The sequence below is a fragment of the Saccoglossus kowalevskii genome, chromosome 2 (assembly GCF_978046115.1).
Source record: "Saccoglossus kowalevskii chromosome 2, keSacKowa6.1, whole genome shotgun sequence".
In the NCBI taxonomy this organism is placed as follows: domain Eukaryota; kingdom Metazoa; phylum Hemichordata; class Enteropneusta; family Harrimaniidae; genus Saccoglossus; species Saccoglossus kowalevskii.
In genome coordinates this window covers 11,764,152-11,788,530 of record NC_140642.1, presented here as the reverse complement: position 1 = coordinate 11,788,530, position 24,379 = coordinate 11,764,152, and the positions used below count along the sequence as shown (strand labels likewise).

General features: G+C 33.1%; 2 protein-coding genes across 2 annotated transcripts; both read right to left on the bottom strand.

Annotated features, from left to right (window-relative positions):
• Positions 1 to 703: 703 nt before the first annotated feature.
• LOC100377828 (uncharacterized) lies at positions 704 to 14,042 on the bottom strand. The gene is made up of 6 exons (XM_002735587.4): positions 13,845 to 14,042; positions 10,942 to 11,062; positions 5,754 to 5,789; positions 5,421 to 5,520; positions 4,888 to 5,009; positions 704 to 1,172 (listed from the first exon to the last, which is right to left on the bottom strand). The coding sequence occupies exons 1-6, from the start codon at positions 13,893 to 13,895 to the stop codon at positions 829 to 831; spliced, it is 774 nt and encodes a 257-aa protein (XP_002735633.2). The 5' UTR covers positions 13,896 to 14,042; the 3' UTR covers positions 704 to 828.
• An 8,281-nt stretch (positions 14,043 to 22,323) lies between these two features.
• Positions 22,324 to 23,960, bottom strand: LOC144353430 (uncharacterized). Its single transcript, XM_078010024.2, has 4 exons — positions 23,840 to 23,960; positions 23,276 to 23,329; positions 22,756 to 22,846; positions 22,324 to 22,654 (listed from the first exon to the last, which is right to left on the bottom strand). The coding sequence occupies exons 1-4, from the start codon at positions 23,952 to 23,954 to the stop codon at positions 22,534 to 22,536; spliced, it is 381 nt and encodes a 126-aa protein (XP_077866150.2). The 5' UTR covers positions 23,955 to 23,960; the 3' UTR covers positions 22,324 to 22,533.
• Positions 23,961 to 24,379: the final 419 nt, after the last annotated feature.

Genomic DNA, 24,379 nt, shown 5'->3' with positions numbered 1-24,379 from the left:
GTGAATATTTGTTTTCAATTGTTTGAAAAGAATAAATGCGACTTATATTAAGAGATATGGTTTCTGATACAGATTTTACGGTACTCCTCGCCGATGTAGTATAAATTATTGGCCGAAAATAATACCATGTTTAGCCTTGGATGGAGGAACATGTATTGCACAGGCAAAACAAGTTCTTATGCCACAAAACAAAAGTATAGAATTGGATGAGGAACATCATAAATTGAACTGACTACTTGTTATCTTTGTTCAGCAGTTTGGACAGCCAGATATACAACAAATAGTAATCATTAAATAAACACATATATATATATATATATATATATATATATATATATATATACGGTACTGATATACATGAATAGTATTTCAAATAAATAAATATTTAGGTAGATATCTTACACATTTCTGTTACGGGATATTTACAGTAAAATACAACATGTTTGACTTCTAAAAATGACTGGAATGTTGGGTAATCACAAAGGACAATTTATTAAAATACTGACGGAATCATAGAGAATATTCAGTATAAGTACAGATTCTTTGTTTTGGTGCAGTAAAAAAAAAAAAAAATAACACAGCATACCAAGCAAATGAATGTTACAGACACAAAGAATGTCTTTCAAATCCATCCTTCATTCTCAAACTAGATAAAAACAGAGAGAAGTATAACTGATGTACCGGTATGCCTTAATTACCAAATTGCTCACATGACTCAAAAGATAATCAAATAAATTAAATTTTTACATCACATCACAATGCCTTGATAGGATATTTGCCTGGGGACTTTCGGTGGTAAAGGGTACCATGCTTAAAATGTTATGAATGTTATGCGTACTGCGATTTTGACTGTACTGGTTGTAAACGCAGTGGTCGATTAAGTCCTTCCAATGTTGTGGGATTATTTACTGGAGGCAATGATGGCAACTCCCTGTGTGTAGTAACTTCAGTATGTCTATTTGATGCATCCCCACTGTCAACCCCTGTAGTTGACTTGTGTTTCTTTTTCTTCTTCTTTTTTTTTCTTCTTCTTGGAGATTTTTCCGGTGATGTATCACTAGGATTCTCTGCGTACTTGTTTTTTGGGTCACTTAGTGGTTCCAAAGCTAATGGCTTCTGGAATATCGGATAAGGGTCATGTGCAGGACTGTCACCATTCATCGTAGGGTTATCTGAAAAATTGTAAAAGAAAGTTGCTTTGAATTATTTAGACTAAGAATAAATAATTTTTTGAATGCCCAGGATAAGGTTTGGATCTTTTTTTGCAGCATTGTTTGTACAATCAACTGTTTTCATGTCAACACCAGATGCCAACATAGGCTTTCTCATACTATAGTTTGATCTACACTCGATACTGAAATGTGTTCACCAGAGTTATTTAAAAAAAGTTATTAATTGTTCAAACAAGCAGCCTCTCGGCTGAGATAGCTCCGCTGTTAGCAATGCACATTTCAATTAAAGAACAGAAGATATCATTAGAAAATGAACAACATGTATAGTATCAAAACAATCAGACTATATCACTTTTAACCAAAAATTACAAAAATATTCATCAAAATTAGAGAATTGAAGATATCATCATGAAATGAACAAATCTGAGAAAGGTACACATGTAGTATCTATATATGTAATATCAAAGCAATTGGACTTGCTGTTTTCAACAAGAAGTCGAAAATATCACTTTTTACCCAAAATGACAAAAACATTCACCAAAATTAGAGAATTAAAGATATCATTACAAAATGAACAAATCAGAGAGAGGTTCACATGTAGTACCTATATATGCAATATCAAAGCAATTGGACTTGCGGTTTTCAACAAGAAGTCGAAAATATCACTTTTTAACAAAAATATTCACAAAAATTAGAGAATTAAAGAAATCATTACAAAATGAACAAATCTGAGAGAGGTTCACATGTAGTACCTATATATGTAATATCAAAGCAATTGGACTTGCGGTTTTCAACAAGAAGTCGAAAATATCACTTTTTACCGAAAATGACAAAAATATTCACCAAAATTAGAGAATTAAAGATATCATTACAAAATGAACAAATCTGAGAGAGGTCCACATGTAGTACCTATATATATAATATCAAAGCATTTGGACTTATGGTTTTTAACAAGAAGTCAAAAATATCACTTTTTACCAAAAATTACAAAAATATTCACCAAAATCAGAGAATTGAAGATATCATCACAAAATGAACAAATCTGAGAAAGGTCCATATGTAGTACCTATATATGTAATATCAAAGCAATTGGACTTTTCGTTTTTAACAAGGAGTCGAAAATATCACGTTTTACCAAAAATGACAAAAATATTCACCAAAATCAGAGAATTGAAGATATCATCATGAAATGAACAAATCTAAGAGAGGTCTACACCAGGTACATACACACCAAGTATCAAAGCATTCAGGCTTGTAGTTTTCAAGAAGAAGTCAAAAAGTAAAACATTGACACTGATGCCGACGGACAATCACTCATACGATAAGCTCCGCTCGACAAAGTTGACAGCGGAGCTACAAAACGATTTGAATTTGTATTCTTTAACTTTTTATGCAAAACATAGCATTATTTATTAGATCACAACACATTGTACCAGCAATAATTCAACTTCGATCTTTTTTTTACTCATGACATAAATGTAACTACAGGCATGGACAAGGAAAAAATGTGCCTTAAAGCCCTGCATGTTGTTGAAAGTTCATTGCTACTATGTATGAATATCATGACTGCCTTGATGCATGAATTCATGCCTTTAATTTGATAGCTGCTTGACCCTGTGTCAGTATAAGCTTGTGAGATTGATGAAGCTATTATTTATTCTAACAATAAACTTGCTTAATATTTTGTTTGGGGGAAAAACAAGAGTTCCTTGTTTTATACTATAGCTTCTCCCATCATCCCATCAGTTTCTCTGCTTTGCTACCAAAAAACAGACTCCAATACATTAGCAATACAATTCATCGGTGCTCCAAAATTGGACATGGTGTGTTGATTGGTCAACAGTCCTGTGATAGAGAGACTGTGATTGGTAACATAATAAATGAGTAAATTATTTATTCACATCCTTCAAACCCTTATTTGCACAAGTTACCAAAAGTGAATAAATAATAAAAGTAAAACGTCTCACAAATTGTGATATTTTGTTAAATTTTTCGTTTTATATTTGAATATACCAAACAATGAGTGGAAAGTTTAACATTGGAAGGCTGAAAAATTCATTTTTGTTTTAAATGTCTGTCGGTATTCGATAAATCAATGTTTCCCTGCATCTTGATTGACTCTTTGAGTCAGATCACCTACATCGGTTGATGAATGTGCCAAACAATCATGCCATTCAAGAAAGTTTGCATCAAGTTCTGTACTCGAGATTAGACAAATCAAACAGCTCTCAACAACTCATGGAGTTGAAACAAACACCACAAGCATGATCTACAACCTTTTAGGGTGACTGAAGTGGTTTAGTTTTAAATACAAATCAAAGAAAGCTTAGAAAGAACTCCTGTGTGCTGAGAGTATTGAAGACACATTAAAAATTAATTCAAAATTACTTGTACTTGAGATATTGATGGAATAGCTGAAAACTAATTATGTAAATCAGGTAACTGATATGAACAGTCTTTAAGTAACTATGTACCAAGTTTCATTGAAATGTGATGATTACTACTTGAAATATCAAAAGCTGAAAATTAATTAATTATGCAAATTAGGTAATAATATGTACTGATATTACCCTAAAAACTATCAGGTCTGTGCAGTGTCATGTGACATCTATGTACCAAGTTTCATTGAAATGTGATGATTACTACTTGAAATATCAAAAGCTAAAAATTAATTAATTATGCAAATTAGGTAATTAATATGTACTGATATTACACTAAAAACTATCAAGTCTGTGCAGTGTCATATAACATCTATGTACAAGTTTTATTGAAATGTGATGATTACTACTTAAAATATCAAAAGCTGAAAATTAATTAATTATGCAAATTAGGTAATTAATATGTACTGATATTACCCTAAAAACTACCAAGTCTGTGCAGTGTCATATGACATCTATGTACCAAGTTTCATTGAAATGTGATGATTAAAACTTAAAATATCAAAAGCTGAAAATTAATTAATTATGCAAATTAAGTAATTAATATGTACTGATATTACCCTAAAAACCATCAGGTCTGTGCAGATCCTATGACATCTATGTACCAAGTTTTATTGAAATGTGAAGATTAGTACTTGAGATATCAGTAGAAAAGCCAAAAATTGAATAATCATTATGCAAATTAGGTAATTAGTATTGCACAGATTTTTACCCAAAACTAATCAAATCTGCACATTAGTTCAGAGCATCTATGTGCCAAGTTTCATCAAAATCCAATGAGTGGTTCTTTAGATATCAGTGGAACAATCATGGAACAGCTAAAAATCAGCTAATTATCATGCAAATTAGGTAATTAATATGCATTGATTTTTACTAAAACCTAATCAAATCTGCGCATTGGCCCAGAGCATCTACGCACTAAGTTTCATCAAAACTCAATGTATGGTTCTTGAGATATCAGTGGAACAGACACACACATAGACACAGACACACTAACTGCAAAGACTCCCTTTTTGCGCTTCGCACACGGGAGTCAAAAACTATCAGACTATCAAACCAGTTTTTGTAGAACCCATTATTGCAACCATGCAATTTTTGTGTACCCTTTGCCAATTTGGATCAAATGAATCAATGAAATAAGGTACACACACAAATAAATGCCTTTGACTGGATTGAGAAATACCGGTACCAGCACAAATAATGCCCCTTCACATTACTCAATACACAGATATAAATTTCAGTGAAAGTAAGTAAGTATATCCTTAGTAGTGGCCTACCGTGTCCTAACTCTGCAGCTTCCATTCTCTCTGCTGCTGGTGGTGATGGGGACACAGAACTTCTACGGGGTTTAATTATACGAAATCTTTTACTCTTGTTGTCTTCTGTCATTTTCCAACAACTATGAATATGAAATTAGTAACAAAATCTCAATTAATTCACATGCTCCATGAGTAAACATATGAAAGTAATCTGTCCAAACATATTTACTGTCATCCAACGATCACTGGAATACTAACAGAATAAGAAAAAATCACAGATACCTTAGGGACCTAATGGGTTGAAGGATAAAAAGAAAAAAAAATTGTCATATGGTTTCAAAGACATATTTATTAAATAATTAAAAGCTGAGATGATTGTTGCGAATGAAACTGTACTTCTTTTATCACATAATATAGACCAAACAAGATATGGAAATATCGGTACAGAAAATGTAGATGAAGGGGTTTGGTTGCCATACCCAACCCCCAAAAAAAGTCAATGAAAAACACATTTTCTTGAAAGTAAAATATATTCTAAGACATAAACTTACAGCTTCTTCTTTCGCTTGAAGTAGTAAAGTAAAGCGATAATCAGGAAGATAAGAAATAGACAACCGATGACACATCCTGCTATACATCCAGCATTACATTCTGAAATGATAAAGTATTAAAACTTTATAGTTTGAATTAAAATACATATTCATACCTGCTGCCAAAATTCCATAGACCATGTGTATGAAAGCTCATTTACGTTCGTTTCTGATCACTGATGTTTGAGACATCACATCGAAAAAATTGCTGAATTGATAAATGAAAGAATGTACAGGTTTTTCGACAGGAGTTTAAATGAGTGTATAGATAGTGAAATAAATTATTTATCCTACCTGAACTTACATTCAGTGTTTGACCAGTTTCTGGGCCTGCAAGGAAGAATACAAGGCTAATTAACTTAATTAAATTGATTCTAGAATGAGAGGGTTTTTAGAACAGGAACAATAAAACAAATACAAATTAAAAAGTTAATAAGATAATTTAGATTAAATCAAAACATGGTAGTTAATTATGGGAGTTCAATGTAGTTTTCCTCAAAAGTGGTGTTTTCAAAGTGGACACGCAGGCAGTTTCTCATGAACACGTTCTGTCACCCATTTGTTAGCATAAGGCAAATTACTTAAATTGTTGTAAATTTATTTTAAGGTTTTTTTTTTTATCATTATGTAGTTCAAAATACATTATTTCATTAACTTGATATGAAAAAGTTCGCATATGACCTTGTATAGCAATGGGCAATATATTTGCAAGATATAAAAAAATCCAAAGACTTGAAAAAGTCTATTATACACTGTTGGTAAGATAAAGGCAAACAACAATTTCACAAATTTAAATAGGTACTTTCAGCAAATTTTGACATTAATGACACGTCGCTAAATCAATTAATTCAGATGCTGAAACCTGAGATCCTGTATATATGACATCACAGTGCCAAGATGGAACTGAATTTCGGAAGAGCAATACATGCATAATATATTATGGGCAGGGTCATCACACTTTTGATTACTCTGCTAAATTATCATAAAACAGTGAGCAGCTATTGGTGTTTTTATCACTGAAACAACATTGTGTAATGCCCAGTATCAAGACAACCTTATTTTGGAAAATCTGGTTTCAATTTTGATTTACTACTATTATCATTAACATAGGATCATCTCAAAGCAATTAAGAATAATTAAAATCCTGAAGTCACAGCATGAGCCTCATTAAATTGATCTATCACACAATTATTTGTTATTATATTACAACCGACACAAAAGTTTTCAAACCACAAATGAAATGCCCAGAACTGTGATCAGACATCACACTGCGATATGTACCTGTAAATGAAGCATGCTTAAATCAAGTCAGATTTATGCAAATTAGCTAATTATTATGCAGTAACATTACCTCAATTGTAAATGTAAATACATACAATAACTGGAGACCTGGTACTGAAAAAGTGAACCATTCAAATTCACAATATATTCTGGAGTTTAATGTTGATTGGCCAGGCATGTATGAGATATGGCTCTATGGAACTGCATTCATTTAAAAAAAATGATCATCAGTCAGCCATTTTGGATTTGATGGTGACAAAATGCATGTGTATTTGTCTGTTATGGTGTCTGATGAATGTATGAAATTCAGTCCAAGTATGTCAACCTATCAAGTGACGACCCTCACTATTTTTCATAATTCATATTAACATTTAATTAAATTTAAGCCAAATTTGTTAGTTAGTAAGGGTTAGTAAAGGTATGGTACACTTTATATTACCGGGTAATATAACAGTACCATAACTACCCCCTTTACTAACCCTTAGCTTCGCAAACATTTCCATTTTAAGTCACAAGATGTATGATGTTCTTTTTTCTTTGTTGCATTTTCATTTAATTAAACTTAAAATAAAATGCAATTCAATATAATTGCAATACAATTTAGATTAATTAAACTCCAATTACATCACAACCCTATATACTCGCGTTTTAACCCAAACATATCGCAACTATATTATAAGTTAATTCAACAGTATTAAAAGTTAATCTAATGCATGTCGTCACAACGATGGTAAAACTTGTATATGTGTATATGTGTGTGTGGTTTACAGCGGACACAAACAAGATTCATACAGGTAACTTGCAACTTCTCGGGAAACTCCCTTTCAATGTTGCAATATCCCTATGAACTTCCCCCAGACTGTTGAGGACACCGCAAATAAGATTCATACCGATAATTCACAACTTTCTTTCTGTAGTCACAACAATGTTGCAATATGAAAACAGAAAACAACCTAGCCAAAGTGATACCTAGACAAAAATTAATTAGTCAAAAATCAAGTGGTGCCAGGAGATGTGAGATTGTCATAAAATGTAGCAAATTGTTTACATAACATTTGATAGCACCAATAAGGAAGTCCCCCCCTATATTGCAATGTTCGTAGGGACTTTTCTAGGGAATTTACTAACTCCATGTATGAATCTTGCTTGTACCCAGTGTAAGTTAGAGAACTCCTTTAGAATCTGGCCTGCAGCGATTTTAAACCAGAAACTACTCAGTGTTGGGGATCTCTATTACAGAACATGTTCATGCTTGCACACAAGGCATTAAATCAACATCTAGATATTAGACACTGTTGTATTGGATTTAATAAATTATCTGCATTTACTTGATAACTATTGATTTAAGAACAAACGTAAAGTGCTTTTAGCGATGTACCTAGCACAATTTTCTCATCATGAATAGGATGTAATTTCACCTTGACACTTTTTACCTGGTAGTAAATTAATTTCATACATTCAATGTAGTGTTTGCGTTACATGTACCAGGTATGGTGATATTGATACAGACCAATAGATAGACCTTATATGTCACCTAAACACAGTGTTGCATCATCCTTTGTATAATAAATTAATTAGTCATGCATAATACTCCCTAATATCTGAAAATTTGCTCTCTTATTGCTGTTGTACCTAATTAAAATTCAGTTTGTGTTTTACTAAAACAGATACTACAGTATTATTGAAGCCAAATGGTGAATATAAATATATAAACTATTGGTATTATTGACGAGCCTGGCAGACGTTCTGCATGACTAAATTATGATACTTGGCAAACAGTGTATTAAATTATGTTAATTAGCAATGGACTGCATAGTCTATGATAATTTTGAATGGTGTGCATAAATTATGATAATTAGCAATTTCAATTAATAATTTTTTTAAATTTTTTGATGTAAAATATTTTGATAACTCATAAGAGCAGACAATACAGACGTTTTCACAGACACTGTTCTCAGGACAAATACTATTTTTTAATATTGGGCTAAAAAACTAAATAAATTCTGTGCTTTCTAGCTATGGTCATTTCACCAAAGTTCTATTGTTTCCTTCCTTGTACATTGTAAGTAGCAAATGACAAGCACTTAGTTGTATAAAGATAATTTTATGTTATCATTTATTTTTCAAGTAATTTTATATTCTAACAATAACCTAACACAGCTTAGTGGTGAACAGGGACTGAAATAGGAATTTTTACTTCCATACACAGTGTGCAAGTTTGTTTTGAGTATTACTTGCACCATGCAGGAAATATGGGGTTTTTCCCATATCTAGACTACTATGACTTTTTGTCATAAATAATAGTACCGGTAATTTTTTTTAATCATGGAATCTATTTGTATTTAGCATTATTATATTTCTACAGCACGGATTGAAAAACAACATGCATCGTGCAAAGTATTTTGAAGCCTGGAGAAAAAAAGAAAAAAAAAAACCTATCTTCCAGAATCACAAAAGGTGTTTTATTTAGTATAAAACAGATCGATAAAATATAAGAATAAATGTATGTCTACAATCACTTTCTAATAAATTGCATGAAATGGGATTTTTCTGTTTTCATAATGACCAGAAATATGCATATTTTTTTTCAGGGCGTTAACAGCTACAAGGGATTACAAAAATAAGCAAAGATTTATGACAAAATCATTTTCCACATGGTACCACACAGATTTACATTTATATCAGGCAATAAACATGTAAATATACTAGTAATAAAACAATGGTTAATTTATTTTAAATTATTTGTGATTATGAGTAAGTAACGGTATATTAATTCCATGTACCTTTAGTAATCACATACATTTCTATTCAGTTGATTAGTTGAATGGTTTAATAAACTAGATATAGGTTTCTTGATATCCGCGTTCAGTATTGTCAACCAATGTGCTTTACATTTTATTTACAATCCAAGTCTGATGCTAGGCTAGACTACTTGCATACCATGATTACAGAAAAAGGCAGATTTATATTTCTACATGTAGAAGGCAGTGTCTACTCAAGTAAATCAGTGGCTGCTTAAAATAGGTGTAGCCGTGAGTATATATCTCTTTGTTTTCGATCATACAGACAAAGGGTAATTGCTAACAAGTATAAACACCCCGTAACTTCCTTGTATTGCTTTAAAGGTTCACATTTTTAGAAATTTGATATATAGTTTCACATTATATTGAATGTCTTGGATTGCTATTTTGGTCTATTACTGTGAAATCTGTATTATATTATACCTTTATTTTAATTGCCTGAATGATGACGTCATCTCATTAGTCAAGTTTTTTTAACTATGTACGCCGTGTTAAAATAAATGATATACCCTGGTTTACCGTGTTCAGAAAAAGGAACCAAAGGTTAAATCTCAGGTATTTTTGTTTCAAATAAGAACAATGTAAAAAATAAATGAATATATTCTGCAGTTGCTTGTTCATGGAAACATTAGTATTGTTGATTATCAAAGATGCTGCTAACACTGAACTACACGAATAAACCATGCAATACAGGACGATGTGAATTAGCATGGCCATTCCTTTTATCAATAATAGATGTACGCTAGTTCCAGGGCCCAGTTCTACATGTATTTTACCATGGTTGTATGTAGAACGTTTCAGATGCTGTACATTTGTATGTATGGTTCGTGCTGCTTTTATTCCTGTATTTCAGAATTACCTTCAAAATGAAATCGGTATTATAATAATATAAGAGGAATAACCACTCCTGAGAGGTGTGAGAACACATCATCAGTTTATCATTTCACAGGAAACACACAATATAATTATAAGTAAATTATTGATTAACATTAGCAATAAGAAATTAAGACCATGAAAATGAAATTACCTCATTATATAAGACTGTAAATATTTTATAAGCACATATTTTACAAAGTAAATAAAAACAAAGAGGATTGCAGTTGTAATATTAAACTACAGTTAAATACCTGTAACAGACCGTGGTGGTGTAGCAGTAGTATTTGCTAAGAAATAAAACCACTAATTATTAAACAAGATTGAGGACAGACAATGCGAATTTAAACGTGTTTTTACAATATGAAAGTTTTTTTTACAATAGACAAATCAGCTAAAATAAATTTCTGGATATCCTAGTAGGCCAATATTCATCAATAATTGAGAATTACTACAGCGTTTCTTGAGAAATATTCTTAAATTAGCACACAAAAAATAAAGTAAGATGTAGTAAAAAAAACTCTCACCTGTTTCTGGAAATGATAAGGTAAAATCAGGTGGAGGACCACAACTACAATTTAGTTCTTTCTTACTGCCACCATGGCAATAGTCTTGCGACACCACAGATGTAATTAAGTTAGAAATTACCTGTAATATGGAAAAGACAAATAAGAAACAAAACCATTGCATTCATATGAATGTTCCTGGTACCCAGCACATACAGACAAATTTAATCCTGGTAAAATAATATTAAATGCATTGATTTCTATGTATGTGCATCTTTTTGTCTTAGATTCCTTTGAAAACATAGATCATCTGAATTGTGACATTAAATCAAGCTTTTTATAAAACACTGACATTGATTCACAAGACTGCATATTAGAATACTTAATAATCATTACTTATTTCAAAAGATTGTGATAGTAAACATGTTTCAATTAAAGGATATTGGATACAGTTATTTTGTTTAATTGGAGATTATTTTATTATAAACAATAATAACAAGTTGGGGTAACCTGCCAGTGTTTGAAAAACAAATCCTATACTGCACAGTGAATACAAAGGTTCTTTGAAGAAAAGTAAAAAGTTATCCTTTCAAATTTTAATTCAAGGTAATTATGGATTTTTTCTACAATTAAAAATAATAGCTCACCTGCTCTTTTTAAATAGTATCTATATTTTCATACTTTGCAATACACTAATACATTATGTGATAGATTGTTTTTTATAATGTCAAATGTTTTCACATTCACTTCAAAAGGTTTGTAACATAAAAATTAATGAGCTTACTCAAGTATATTCAAAATATAGGTTATACCATTTTTTTAAAGCATTGTAATTTTCTATCGTTTTTCACATGGAGTATACACTTGATAAATCACCAAAATAAAATAAAATGTAATCATTTTTCTCCAAATTTGGGTTATGTTCACAATCACACCACAAGTCTATATACTAGTGGAGTCTGTGCATTCCATTCTGTATAGTAATAAAATGCAAAAGTGAGACTGTACCAAATATCCTTATGATGAAAACCATATGGGAATGTAAAAATGAGTAGGTATATACAGTCTGTTATAGGAAACATCACGGATAATTATAGAATAGTCATTGACTGTAGGGTGTAATTTCGGCTAAAGTCACGTGTGTCCAGTCATGGTCTTGCCTCTATCTGAACACAACAGGACTAATTCTTTTTTTTTCGCATATGCTTAAAAATAACATGAATGAATCATAGATTTACTAGTGTTTGTTATATGTTTCCATGGATACCAACGTAATGAGGAAATGGTGGATTATTTTTGTTTATACATATACCCGTTTTTTCAAAGATGCTTGACTATTTTATTATACATATTGATTTTACAGACACAATAAATTAAATAAATTCACGTGTTTTTTTGTTTTTTTTAAATGTGCTGGTTGTATAAATCTGTGTACCAGTGCAAATATGACGCCATGGTATTGATATAAGTCTTACTATATTGAAGACGATATATGGATTTCACACAAAACAGTAACAACTATCGACATTGTAATAATAATAATAATAATAATAATAACTTTATTTAATTAAGCGCAACAATTCCAACATATGAAGATCAAAGGCGCTGATACAATAAACAATCAGTCAAATATTAAAAGCACATTTAAATAAGTGCGTTTTCAGTCTGGATTTAAAAATGTCTACTGAAGGACTAGAACGAACAGACAGAGGTAATTCATTAAAAAGTTTAGGACCTAAATTTTCAAAAGCACGGTCTTTGTATAACACCTTGGACTTTTTACTACACACCTGACGAGTTTTAATAAGAAACTTTGATTCAGATCTTAAACTACGACTAGGTACATAAAATTCGATTAATTCACATAGATAATTTGGGGCAAAACCATACAAAGATTTATACACTAGTAAAAGTAATTTGAAATTGATTCTTTGTACAACTGGTAACCAATGAAGTTTAATAAAAATGTCTGTAATGTGGTCATATTTTCGAGCACGAGTGACAAGGCGGGCTGCTGCATTTTGTACACGAATAAGAGGTTTTATCTTAGTTACAGGGAGACCAGACAATAATGAATTACAGCTGTCTAAGCGAGAAGATATGAATGCATGTACCAACTTTTCAGTATCAGATTGGGATAATGATTTACGAATACGATTAATATTTCTTAGATGGGAATATCCAGATCTACAAATAGTAGAAATGTGTGTTTCCATAGATAGCTGCGAATCAAACAAGACACCTAAGTTTCTAGCACTTGACGAAGCACTAACCAATTCTTCACCAATTGCGATACTAGACAAAGGACACGAGTCTTGTGAGAATCTCCGAGACGACATGCACACAAATTCAGTTTTCGACACATTCAAAAGTAGGAAATTACAAGACATCCAATCGCTAACGTCTTGAATACATGTCTGAAGTATCACCCGGGCGCGAATTTGATCATCTTCAGAAACCGATAAATAAATCTGTGTGTCATCGGCGTAAAAATGATATTTTACGCCGTGACGTCGCAATAACTCGCCCAATGGACGCATGTACATTGAGAACAATAATGGCCCTAAGACGGAGCCCTGTGGAACACCGGTTTCTAATATAGACGTCATATCAGAAAATACATTTCCAATTTTCACTTTTTGAATGCGGTTACTCAAATACGACTCAAACCATTTGATGATGAGACCATTTAAACCAAAATTTGATCTCAACCTATCGATGAGAATCCTGTGATTCACAGTATCAAAAGCGGCTGAAAGATCCAAAAGTACGAGAGCAACTGAATTCTTAGAATTATCAATACTGCATAGTACATCGTTAGCGACCCGCAAAAGAGCCGTTTCAGTGCTATGTGCGGTCCGATACGCTGATTGAAACTCTTCATACAACTAGATGAATATACGAAAGAAATACGATTGACTTACTGTTGTAAACACGCCGAGCACGACATGTAATATTACAGTGCGCGCCTCCATCTTGGTTTCCTAACGCATCACACATAGATCACGATAAAAAACTTCCTCGTTTCACTTGAATATTTGGCGCGTTTATATATCCCGTTGTTATGACAACAAAGCAGAATAGTCTACGATAAACAATTCAGTCAGTTCAACCCGTGAAATGGCCGGAAATTATCATGAGCTATCAGCGTTTTCGTTGTGCAAGACAGCCTACCATATGCGCCAGTATCGTCGACACCGGAAAGTGTTCTTCAAGCCTACATTGTCGACGGCGGCATCATTAATCCGTTCGTCGGCGTGAATTCGGAAAAAATAGACTCAAACACAGTCCGTGTGATCACGGTTACTTATTTTAAGAACCGTGGTGTGGAAGTTCGCAATGTGTGAGGAGGTAAACATGGTCAAAAAAGCCGGATAATGCTCGTTGATGCCACACAATTGCGAGTCAAATGTTGTCAACGGTTTTTTTTGACACGACGCGGGGTCAAGTTAGGTCATAGTTCACCAAGCACTACTGCCTGATACTAATAAAACTAATTTAAATCTGTGAATTTCAGGTGTAGCTAATTTTGAAAAAAGGCTTTTCTCATAATGAGATTGTTGACACTTTAGCTAAATTAGGATTCTGTTAATTGATACATTGAGTCAAATTCGCTAAATAGCTATATTTCTAAGTGGCCGACAATAAACCCGACATAAACCCAAGAGATTATCCTTGAGATAGGATACAAACAAATTTGTTGTCCGACATTTGTACAAAAATTGTCGCTTTTATAGAGTGATAAGGGGTATCAATATGTTAATTAAACTGGCCAATTTGCAAAATGTCATTATAATATTGATTGGTCTTTTACGGATAAATCACTGAAATAATTGAGTATATATGGTTTTCTGATTTTCTTCTATTCTCTACCTGTCCTTATACAGCATTGCAATACTAATTACCATATTTAAATACAAATGCTATCCCCCGTACTTCATGTTGTATGAAAGTAATGAAAAAAGACACACGCATATTAATATAGTATCACGCGAAATATGATTTTATTTCAAAATATTGCATATTTACACACTTGCGTCAAACAACCGGTGTATTAAATCACATACGTCCAACACGAGTTCTGCATAATAGTTATAACATAGTCGGTGGCTAGTGGGGATTTCGTACCCAGACTGAGTACCTTTGTTGCCAATGCCTACATACGACGTCTTCTTCCACTACCTTAGGGGTTCATCCATCCTGCGTAACAAGGGTCACGCGCCATCCTCCGGTAACCCTTGCCACCACAAGCGGTGATTTTATCAAGAATCGTGATAAATAAATACGTTCTTGCATTAATTGAACTGGAAAATGTATCAAAATGATTCAAATACTTCATAAAGTAGTTGGTTTAAATAAATATAGTAAAAGTATTATGTTTTACCGTGCTTTGTGGACGTAAATGGCTATTTTGATAATGGACTACATTTTTATGGATTGATTACAAGGCGTAAATAGTTTCCCGGGAGATTTTAAAATGGCAGCCTCCGATCCGATTGTGAAATCATGCAATGATGCCTTGAATCCCAACATGTAGGTAAGTGTTAATTTGGAGAACTTTACCATTGTTTATTTGCCACAGAGACTATTCAGGGAACAAGCCGTAAATTGTGTGTGTTTATCCTTAGATAACTAATACATTTATTTGTTGTCTGAGGTTTATCATCGGTTGCTAGTGTAGTAAAATATTAATCGTCACCGTTGTTTTTCTGCTCACTGTTCTGTGGTTATGGAATGCCCCCTTATATAATAAAATTTTTATACAAGGAAAACAAATGACTCGTGGTGGTCGGTGAATCACGGTTTTTAGTAACCGTGGGTGAATAAATAATTTGTTTCTCAGAAGTATTGGACAAGGTGCATTTTAGATTATGTCTTTTAAATAAGCTAATATAAACAATTAGATCTCATTTTTTTACAATTTATTTTAATAATATACTACATTGATATACATAGTGTATATGCTATGCTTTCAAAGTCCACATTTTGGCGATGGCCGCTACAAATTGACACTAATGACACAGGAAATGTTTTATTAAAAACAAAAATAAGAGAAAAAAAGATAGTTACAGCTATTAACACTTTAATCAAAATAAAAGTTATACCTACCTACATTAATTTCAGTGTTTCCATAAACAATACTATTTTATTTGTCCTATACAAAATGTACCCACTGTCAATGCAGCATGTCTAAGTGTGCTGCTTGACAATATAAATTTGACATTGATCATGTAAATATTATAAGGATTAAAATTATAATAAGATACTAATTTAGATTTATTTTTATCTTGGCTTCTGCTATTGTTGAAATAGATTCAGTCACAATGCGCACTATAGCTGCTACGTGTATGTCATTCTAATTTTAGTGGGCAAAATAACTTTCACAGTTTCTGGTTGTTGTATTTCATTTTCAAGTATTTCTGTTACAAGTACCATTTTTCATATATTCTATTTTGACTAAACATGTTCATTTTTTTTTTCGCAGAGTAAAAACATTTTGTAAAACCTACAAAGAGCTGAACACACAACTGTCTTTTTTATTATAGCTCTTTTTATGGCATTGAGTGGCACTCTGACTGCTGTACAGCTGGACCAGTTACCACAGTTACAAAATATTGCTGAGAATGTTCCTGGCATGCAAGAGAATATAATAATGTATTGCACAACAATATATGTTGTCTGTGTTTGGATTCACAAAAGAGCAGTGCTCCCCAGGGATGTGCTGCACTAATTGTCTTTAAGTCAACTGCCATAATTTAAGTGCACCTCCAATATAATCATACCTGTGTTAAATTTGTAACACCTTATTTACCTGGGTACTTTACCCCATGAAAAACTCCTGATAATTCAAATCCAATACCATATTTGCTCTATTAGAAGCACATATATATGTGTAAATAAATAAGTGTTTTGTCTATTGACAGAGCTAATACAGTAAATGTGGTTCACAATTAGTAGGTCTAGTAAGATAAGACCAATTTAAAGGGTAGTACTAGTAATTTTCAGTCTGTGAACAAATATTTTTTTTAATTTTCAACAGATATTTGTCTGCATTGGTGTAAGGCTGAATTTCAATAGTGGTTTACATGTTATGTATTGTCATCTGTATTAACTACACTTTGCATATCAACACAAGTGCAGTTACAACCAGAACAAAGGTCACATGACCAATAATGGTACAAGTATTGATTTAAGGTAGAAGCCTACTCAGCATTTTTTGAGAAAGTTGGTCATAAATCGCATGACAGTGTTCATTGGTTTATTATGTAAAATCGTGGAGCTATTGCCCCATAAAATAGCATTCTTTTGTGTGAACAGTGCCGTATTTTGAGAAACTTGTCCTAATATTTTTCAAAAATCGCTATTTTTAGAACAATTCCATAGAGCGCAATGTTAAGCAAAAATTGCATTTTTCAACATTTTTAAAACCAAGGTTTTTAAAAAAATTCAGGAAAACAAAAAGTACCCCTCATTACCAATATATATTTTTTTCAGCCTATGTCACCAGCCTACAATTTGACATATGGCATAATATCTCTGCCATAGGAATCTATGGTAAAAGCACTATAATACTGCCAAAATAGCCACTATCCACTAAAATACAACCATGATTTTCTTGAAAATTAACCTGGTGACCCCCAACTTTTTTTAAGTCAATATATTGCCTAGAAGTACAATTTATTAAAAAATTATTATAAAATTATATGTACACATGTATATCACAAGAATGTTTGCTATACATATATATATATACGTCCATTATCCATTCAATAATAAATTAATAATACCACACATTTGCATCAATCGATGTGCCTTTACTTTATAATCAGATTAGCATTAACTTATGAACATGTTAGTATTCCAATTAATACAACAATTTCTTCTATACAGAAAATATATAAATAAGTGCATGTACACATGTCAATTTAAAGATGTTTTCTCAACATGGAAGAGATCTGTATATCCATGGCCCCTGGTAACCTTTATTAGTCCCCAAATATCAAAAAAATTATTTATAATCCCAAGGTTACAAGTTGTAATTGAACTGTATTTTTATCATAATGATGGTAATTAATAAAGATTGGAATGCTATGTGAAAATTTTCATTGTGTTATGATTTGTTTTTTACTTATACTAATATAATACAATGTTTGAGGCCACTTAAAGCTTATTCGTTGTAAAGTGCTCCAAATATTTACAACTTTATTACTGAAAAAGTAAGATTTCAGACATCCTCTAGTTATAGATGTTTTACCATAAATGCTTACTGACTGGACATGCATTAGTATTATAAAGCTACACAGGTGACTTTGTACAGTAACCATATCTCTAAAAAAAAACAATTTAGCACCCTAGCTTTAAATTTCATTATCATGCAGAGAAAGAAATAATTTGTATAAAAGTGACATTGCAAGTATTACCAACCTATGGTTTGAAAAAAAATGGTAAAACGCGAGATATTGATCGTTATGAATATTGTACTTGTATCAGAATCACTATCACTTGAGAGTCCAGTTTTCAATCTTGACACGAGTAATGCCACTCTAGTTAGTAGGTCATATTTGTTGAATTTCTGAAATGGTGATGAATTAATTCCTTTCAATCCATTACATGATTGTCCAAGGGTTTTCATAAATATTCTTAACTTTTGTAGTACTTGTGTACCTCGAAGTAAAACTTCTTCCGGAACTACATACGTGTGTCTACTGGATTTACAGTGGATGAAGAGTGCTTCATTAAAATTGACACAGAACGACATACTGCATCTGCTGACCCTGTTTCACGACCTATGGCTTGTGTAACTTTATTTGGGCCTAGCCGGTGGATTAACGTCTTGATATTACACACTCCATACTTCTGTCTCAAATCATGTAAAAATACGAACAACAAAGAAATTTAGTGTTTGACAATGCAACAAAAATAATTATTAATTAAATTAAAAGTTTCACGGTTTTTAGGAAAACCAACAAATTATCCGCAATCATGAGTTCAGATATAACATTTCCTAATATTGCTCCGCCGATTGCATAACAAAATACTATTAAAAACAAAATAAGGAAATCTTATCTAAATACGATTCTAAGATGGTCGTTATATTATCAGCTTCGGCTTTACGGCTTCCGAGCTTGATATAAAATGATAATCCAGCAGTCGAAAAACTAAAACAGTGAATGACGATCGTGCCTCCTCTTGTTTGCATTTCTGTGTTTATGTAAATGTAGTTCAGGGTTCAGTGCGCGGAGGAAGATGCGCAGTGACTGTGCGCACAAGTTGTGGTTACAGAGGTCCGTGGGGCCGATGGTAGAGAATGGGGTTCATCATGATACAATGATGAAAGGCCGGCCGGGGATGGGGCGAACCAGGGCGAACTCCGCACAGTTCGATACGCGTTACTTATCATCACTGCACAAAGCAGCTTTGCATATAACTCATTTGCATATTCGAATATGTTCGAACTACAAGACCCCCGTCGGTTACAAAGTTATGCGCAAGTCACTTCGTTACTTTAATCACTTTAATAAGACGTTTCGCGCCATGACTCCGAATAAAATGTGCAGTTAATTAGATTAAAATATACATGACTTGCGTTAGAATAGGGCAATCCTTTCCTACATGCCAAAGCATTAGTTTCTACTATAAATGACTAACTTTATAAACTTACTAGAACCTGTGTGTTCTATGGCTGTTAGACGCGCAAAATCGAACCCGTTCAAGCCAGAAATAATATTGAAATATTCACCAGAATACAAGATGAACGGAAATGTTAGGAAACTCCTTTCAGTGAAATTAGTCTTTAATGTTTCGTTCCCAACTATATACGTTAACAGAACGTTTTTTCTCCCCAGTTTTAGAATATCACGTGCGCCATTTCACTACAGTAGCATTACCTTGCAAAACATAGTCCGCGATAAACTGGTTCGTATTTACGTTTTTACTGAAGTCTGACATTAATAAATAGTTCGGATGTCACATACGTTTGGCTGTGCGTAGTGAGGTGATTGACTACAAAATTGAAGGCTGCCTGTGGCAGAGGCACTATTGCGTAAAGCGCAAAGGCCTCTGGGAAGGAGATTGGGGATGGGGGTGAACACCAATGGAACTTTGACGTGGAGAACTTATGTTCGCAGAAAATCGACCCCTCCACACTCCATTCACTGTTAAAACAGGTAATCACTTATGTTACATGAGTAATTTTTGTCATTTCTCTTTTCTTCTTTGATTTGTTCCAATGTGTGTTTCATCAAATCACTATAGCAACCTTTTCCCCAGGCTACTACAGCTAAAACACGGTTTTCTACAAAAGTTTAACTGACAGATTTACCACGTGTACCCCAGTTATAGTAAACAGATTGCGTTGAGGGCAGCATAACAGTAACAGCTACGTTCAACCCTTGCAACCGTTCGATGTGCATACGACTGTCGGACGTGTCGTCATATATTCAGTCAAAGTTTATCATTGATTCAGTATATTATGTATTTTTGTTTCGAACAACTAACAAGAACAACATAAATATACATATATTCAATCAATCAATTAGAATTCTTTACTACCATGTTTCATGCATATTTGAATGAGTTTATTCAACAGGCAAGATCAAAATTAATTAATAATAAATGAAAACAAGTCATATCCTACCAGTGAATAACTTTGAGTAGTGACTACAAGATGATACACCCCTTAAACTTACACTTTTAGTCAGTTGTTTACCCTCTTGTGAAATTTTAAAACCCTGTCAACAGACTTAGCATATTCAGTATTTAATGAACTAAATGATCTCTGTGCTCTTTGGACATTAAAATATCTTCCTGTCTCTATAGTGAATGAATGACAAGGTGATTAGGATTTGTATTCTTAATCCAATAATTCTTAAGCTGATAAATGACATTCACTGATGCGTATTATTCTAATCCATAACAAAATAATTAATATTGTCAAGTTATTTCTAACGATGGTTTGTTATCTGACTGAACTGTTGTTAAATGAACTACTACAATTGCAACACTGACAAATTCTTTCAACAAAAGCCAAATATGCTGTCATGTTATACCTTACGTAGAGTTTTAGCACCATATTCTCTTATTCTGTACCTGTACCAAGAATCTTGCATTCATTGCACGTGCGATGCCCTTCCATAAAATAAATTCGAACAGTTTACGTACATATGTGCACGTCCCCGTCAATAACCAGATCACCAATGAACTCACGATCGGAAAACTGAAATGTCGGGCATACTAGAATATACGACTTGTATCCCCGTCATTTTATTTTTGAAACGAGAGCTCTATACTTGTCAATACACGAGTTGTGTCAGTAATCGGCAATACCACGAACCTACCACAGTAGGTGTGAGATTATGTACGATTCGAGAGACGAGATCCCCATTGAGTCGATATACACAATATGCTTTCATTAATGCTTTAACCCAGGGGTGGTCTTTAAAAATAGAGCGTGTGACCACAGTCCCTCTATAGAGTCTATAGAGGGGCTGTGGTGTGACCAATGTAATGCAGGGGGAATTGAAAATGAATTCCATCTAATAATGTCATGTCAAGTACGAACGCCAAAGAAAGTCTCTAGTTGAGGAGCATGATAATCTCTGATCCAAATGAAACATTGAGGCTTTTGTATCTTATTGTAAACGAATTTATGAAAATTACATTGCAAAAGAAGGTAGGACAAGTAAGATGATTTTGTAACTATACAGATGTAATTCGGAATACTAAGTACCCAATAAAAAGTATTTTAAAACAAAGAAACAAAAGTCTCTAGTTGAGGATATGACCAAACACAAAACTAATTTCAGTACCTTGTCAGTCCATAGTAAATTTATTTGTATAATGGGTCTTCGCAGTACACAGATCAATACGGCACAATCATACTGCCTTATAATAAGGGAGCAACACCTCATAGTAGGAGTAAAATTATAGATATATTGTAATGTGTGTATTTTCATATGTTTAATTGCTTGTAATTTGTAAAATTATTGTAATTTTTGTCAACTTTTTATCTGTCATTGTTATTCATTTTGTTATTGTGTTTTAGTTTCCAGTGACCTTACTGATGTATATTTCAAATTCAGTGTTGTGTCAATAAATAAATTTAAATATAAATTATGTTTTAAAATGGACGAGGAGGTCCTTTCTGGCATTTTCAGAAATCCGAGTAGTTTTGGTGTGTTGATATATTGTGTGATATGTGGCAATGATACGTTTATTTTACCACGATTTGAACTAGTGTATTTTATATCCTGTTTCAGTGTGAGGTAGGTTCCAAACGTTACTCAGTTCGTCTCAATATCTGATAAACATCCCACAGACGAATGGGACCTGAGCTACCGCTAGGTCACCGAATTATAACAGCCTTTTTGAACAATTTTTAAGCTAGTTGGAAATTACTATACCAGGTAATAATATTTTATTGACACAATACTGGCACAGAAAGACACAGCAGTGTGGTCTTAAAAAACTAAGACATACAAAATATAACACGACCAGGAACGATAAAGCTAAGAATTAAAAAATAAAAAATAAAGGTTAAATATTTCAGGAGAAAAATGGGATAATGTAAATTTAAGTGTACATTATTACACCGAGCCGCAATGACCTGGCTTTTTAAATAACAACGAGTTGTATTTCTTTGTTGTGACGTTTACTTTCGTCGTCAACTTGGTCGGCGAGCTTGTGCAGGTTTACCTTCTTTCTTTTTCCAGGTTCTCCAGTCTCCCCCGAACGTCTGCTTAAAGAAGAGTCAAACAAAGGCATTACACAAATATCAACCCCGTTACAAAACACAGCACAATCTTGAAATTCCACAATATCGACCCCTTAAATTACCTGTTACAGGTAAGCTTTAGCAGCCTGAGTGAGATTACCAAGATAATTAAAAACACAACCACTACGACAATAGTTACAAGTAAAATGTCCTCTGTAAATAATATGACAAAATATAATTATATACACTTTATTATTGAACTTATTCACCTAACACGGTGTATACCTGGCGCATTTGGGCCTAAAACATAACTGGTTTTACATTCACATTACGGTAATACGGTAATGGGGCGCGCACCTCCGGTGGGCTAGGTTTGTAAATTGATTTGACGTGCGTGGTCACTGTCTCATGTACACGATCACACGACGCAAATTTAAGAAACCCTTTCACGATTTCATGGTATTTGAAACAAATGTACTTGCCATGTATAGTGTGATAGATAGAAGACTATTTTAGCGATTATTTTACGACTGGCTAAGAACGAGGCAGCAGATTGCATGAGGCACTCGGACAAAACTGTCACGTGACACTGAAACAACATCAACGAAACAAACCATTGCATTAAAAAAAAGTTTTACTCACGTGTGCCTAGGTTACTCAAGTCTGTTTTGGGCTCTTCGGGTGGCGGGTGCATTCCTGTTAGAAAAACAATAATTCCCATTAACGACTTACGTTGAATCAATTTTATACCTTAAACTAACTAGTTGAAATTTGTTGTCAATTCAGTTCAAATAAATTTCACATACGAAACATGTCATACGGTGTACGGATTGTTGTAACTTAAAAGGGGAAACATTTTACACAAATAAGATTTCTAAAAAATTGTTAGCTATAAAACGGGATATACAGTAGACGGAGAAATATTCACTACGTTTCAATGGATTTGGTGTTTCAAGGGTATACAACACGTAAAGCCGTTCTTTACTCATGTACTCTTCTCTTATAATGCAATACCCCCCCACCCGCACATCGAAGATATGTAAATATTTTTTCGTGTTTATAATGCAATTCGCACATACCACGTCACATTATTATTCGACATATAAGCTAAACGTGCAATTCCTTGGTTTTAACGTTATCGAATGTTCCCCAATATACAAAAAACATCCGTTATCAAAATAAAAAAAAATATCGGTGGACACGCACCTGGAGGAAGAGGTAGGAGAAACGGTGGTTTTCTACATGTGCACGCTAGTTTGTACACAGCACCCTTTTCAGAATACGTATAACACAGATCTCGACTGCCAAGGTTATCTGACATGATGTATATGCAATATAAGATACTGAAATGAACACGAGTTCCAGTACGACATGAAAGCGGAACTTTATCTTTAGAAAAAACGTGCACTGATGGCGGAAATAGATATAAATATGTCTGAACAGCCGATATATACATATAGTAAAAATGACAATTCCTAACCAATCTGAATTTTAGATTTAACTGAGGACAAAGTTTGCAGTTGAGTCGAAGCATATTCTAGTACTAGTATACTAGGCAGAAATTGATCTCAAAATGTCAACAAAACAGCGGCTTTCTGATTGGTCCGACTGTTAGGCGTTATATTTGGTATCCAATCAGACACAGTCTTGTAAGTAGTTTCGCATTGACTCAACGTTTACGGTAGTTCTCGCCTATAGTACAGTCGATCGATCGCGAACGGTCGAAATAGCCCCACTGTTTTTGTA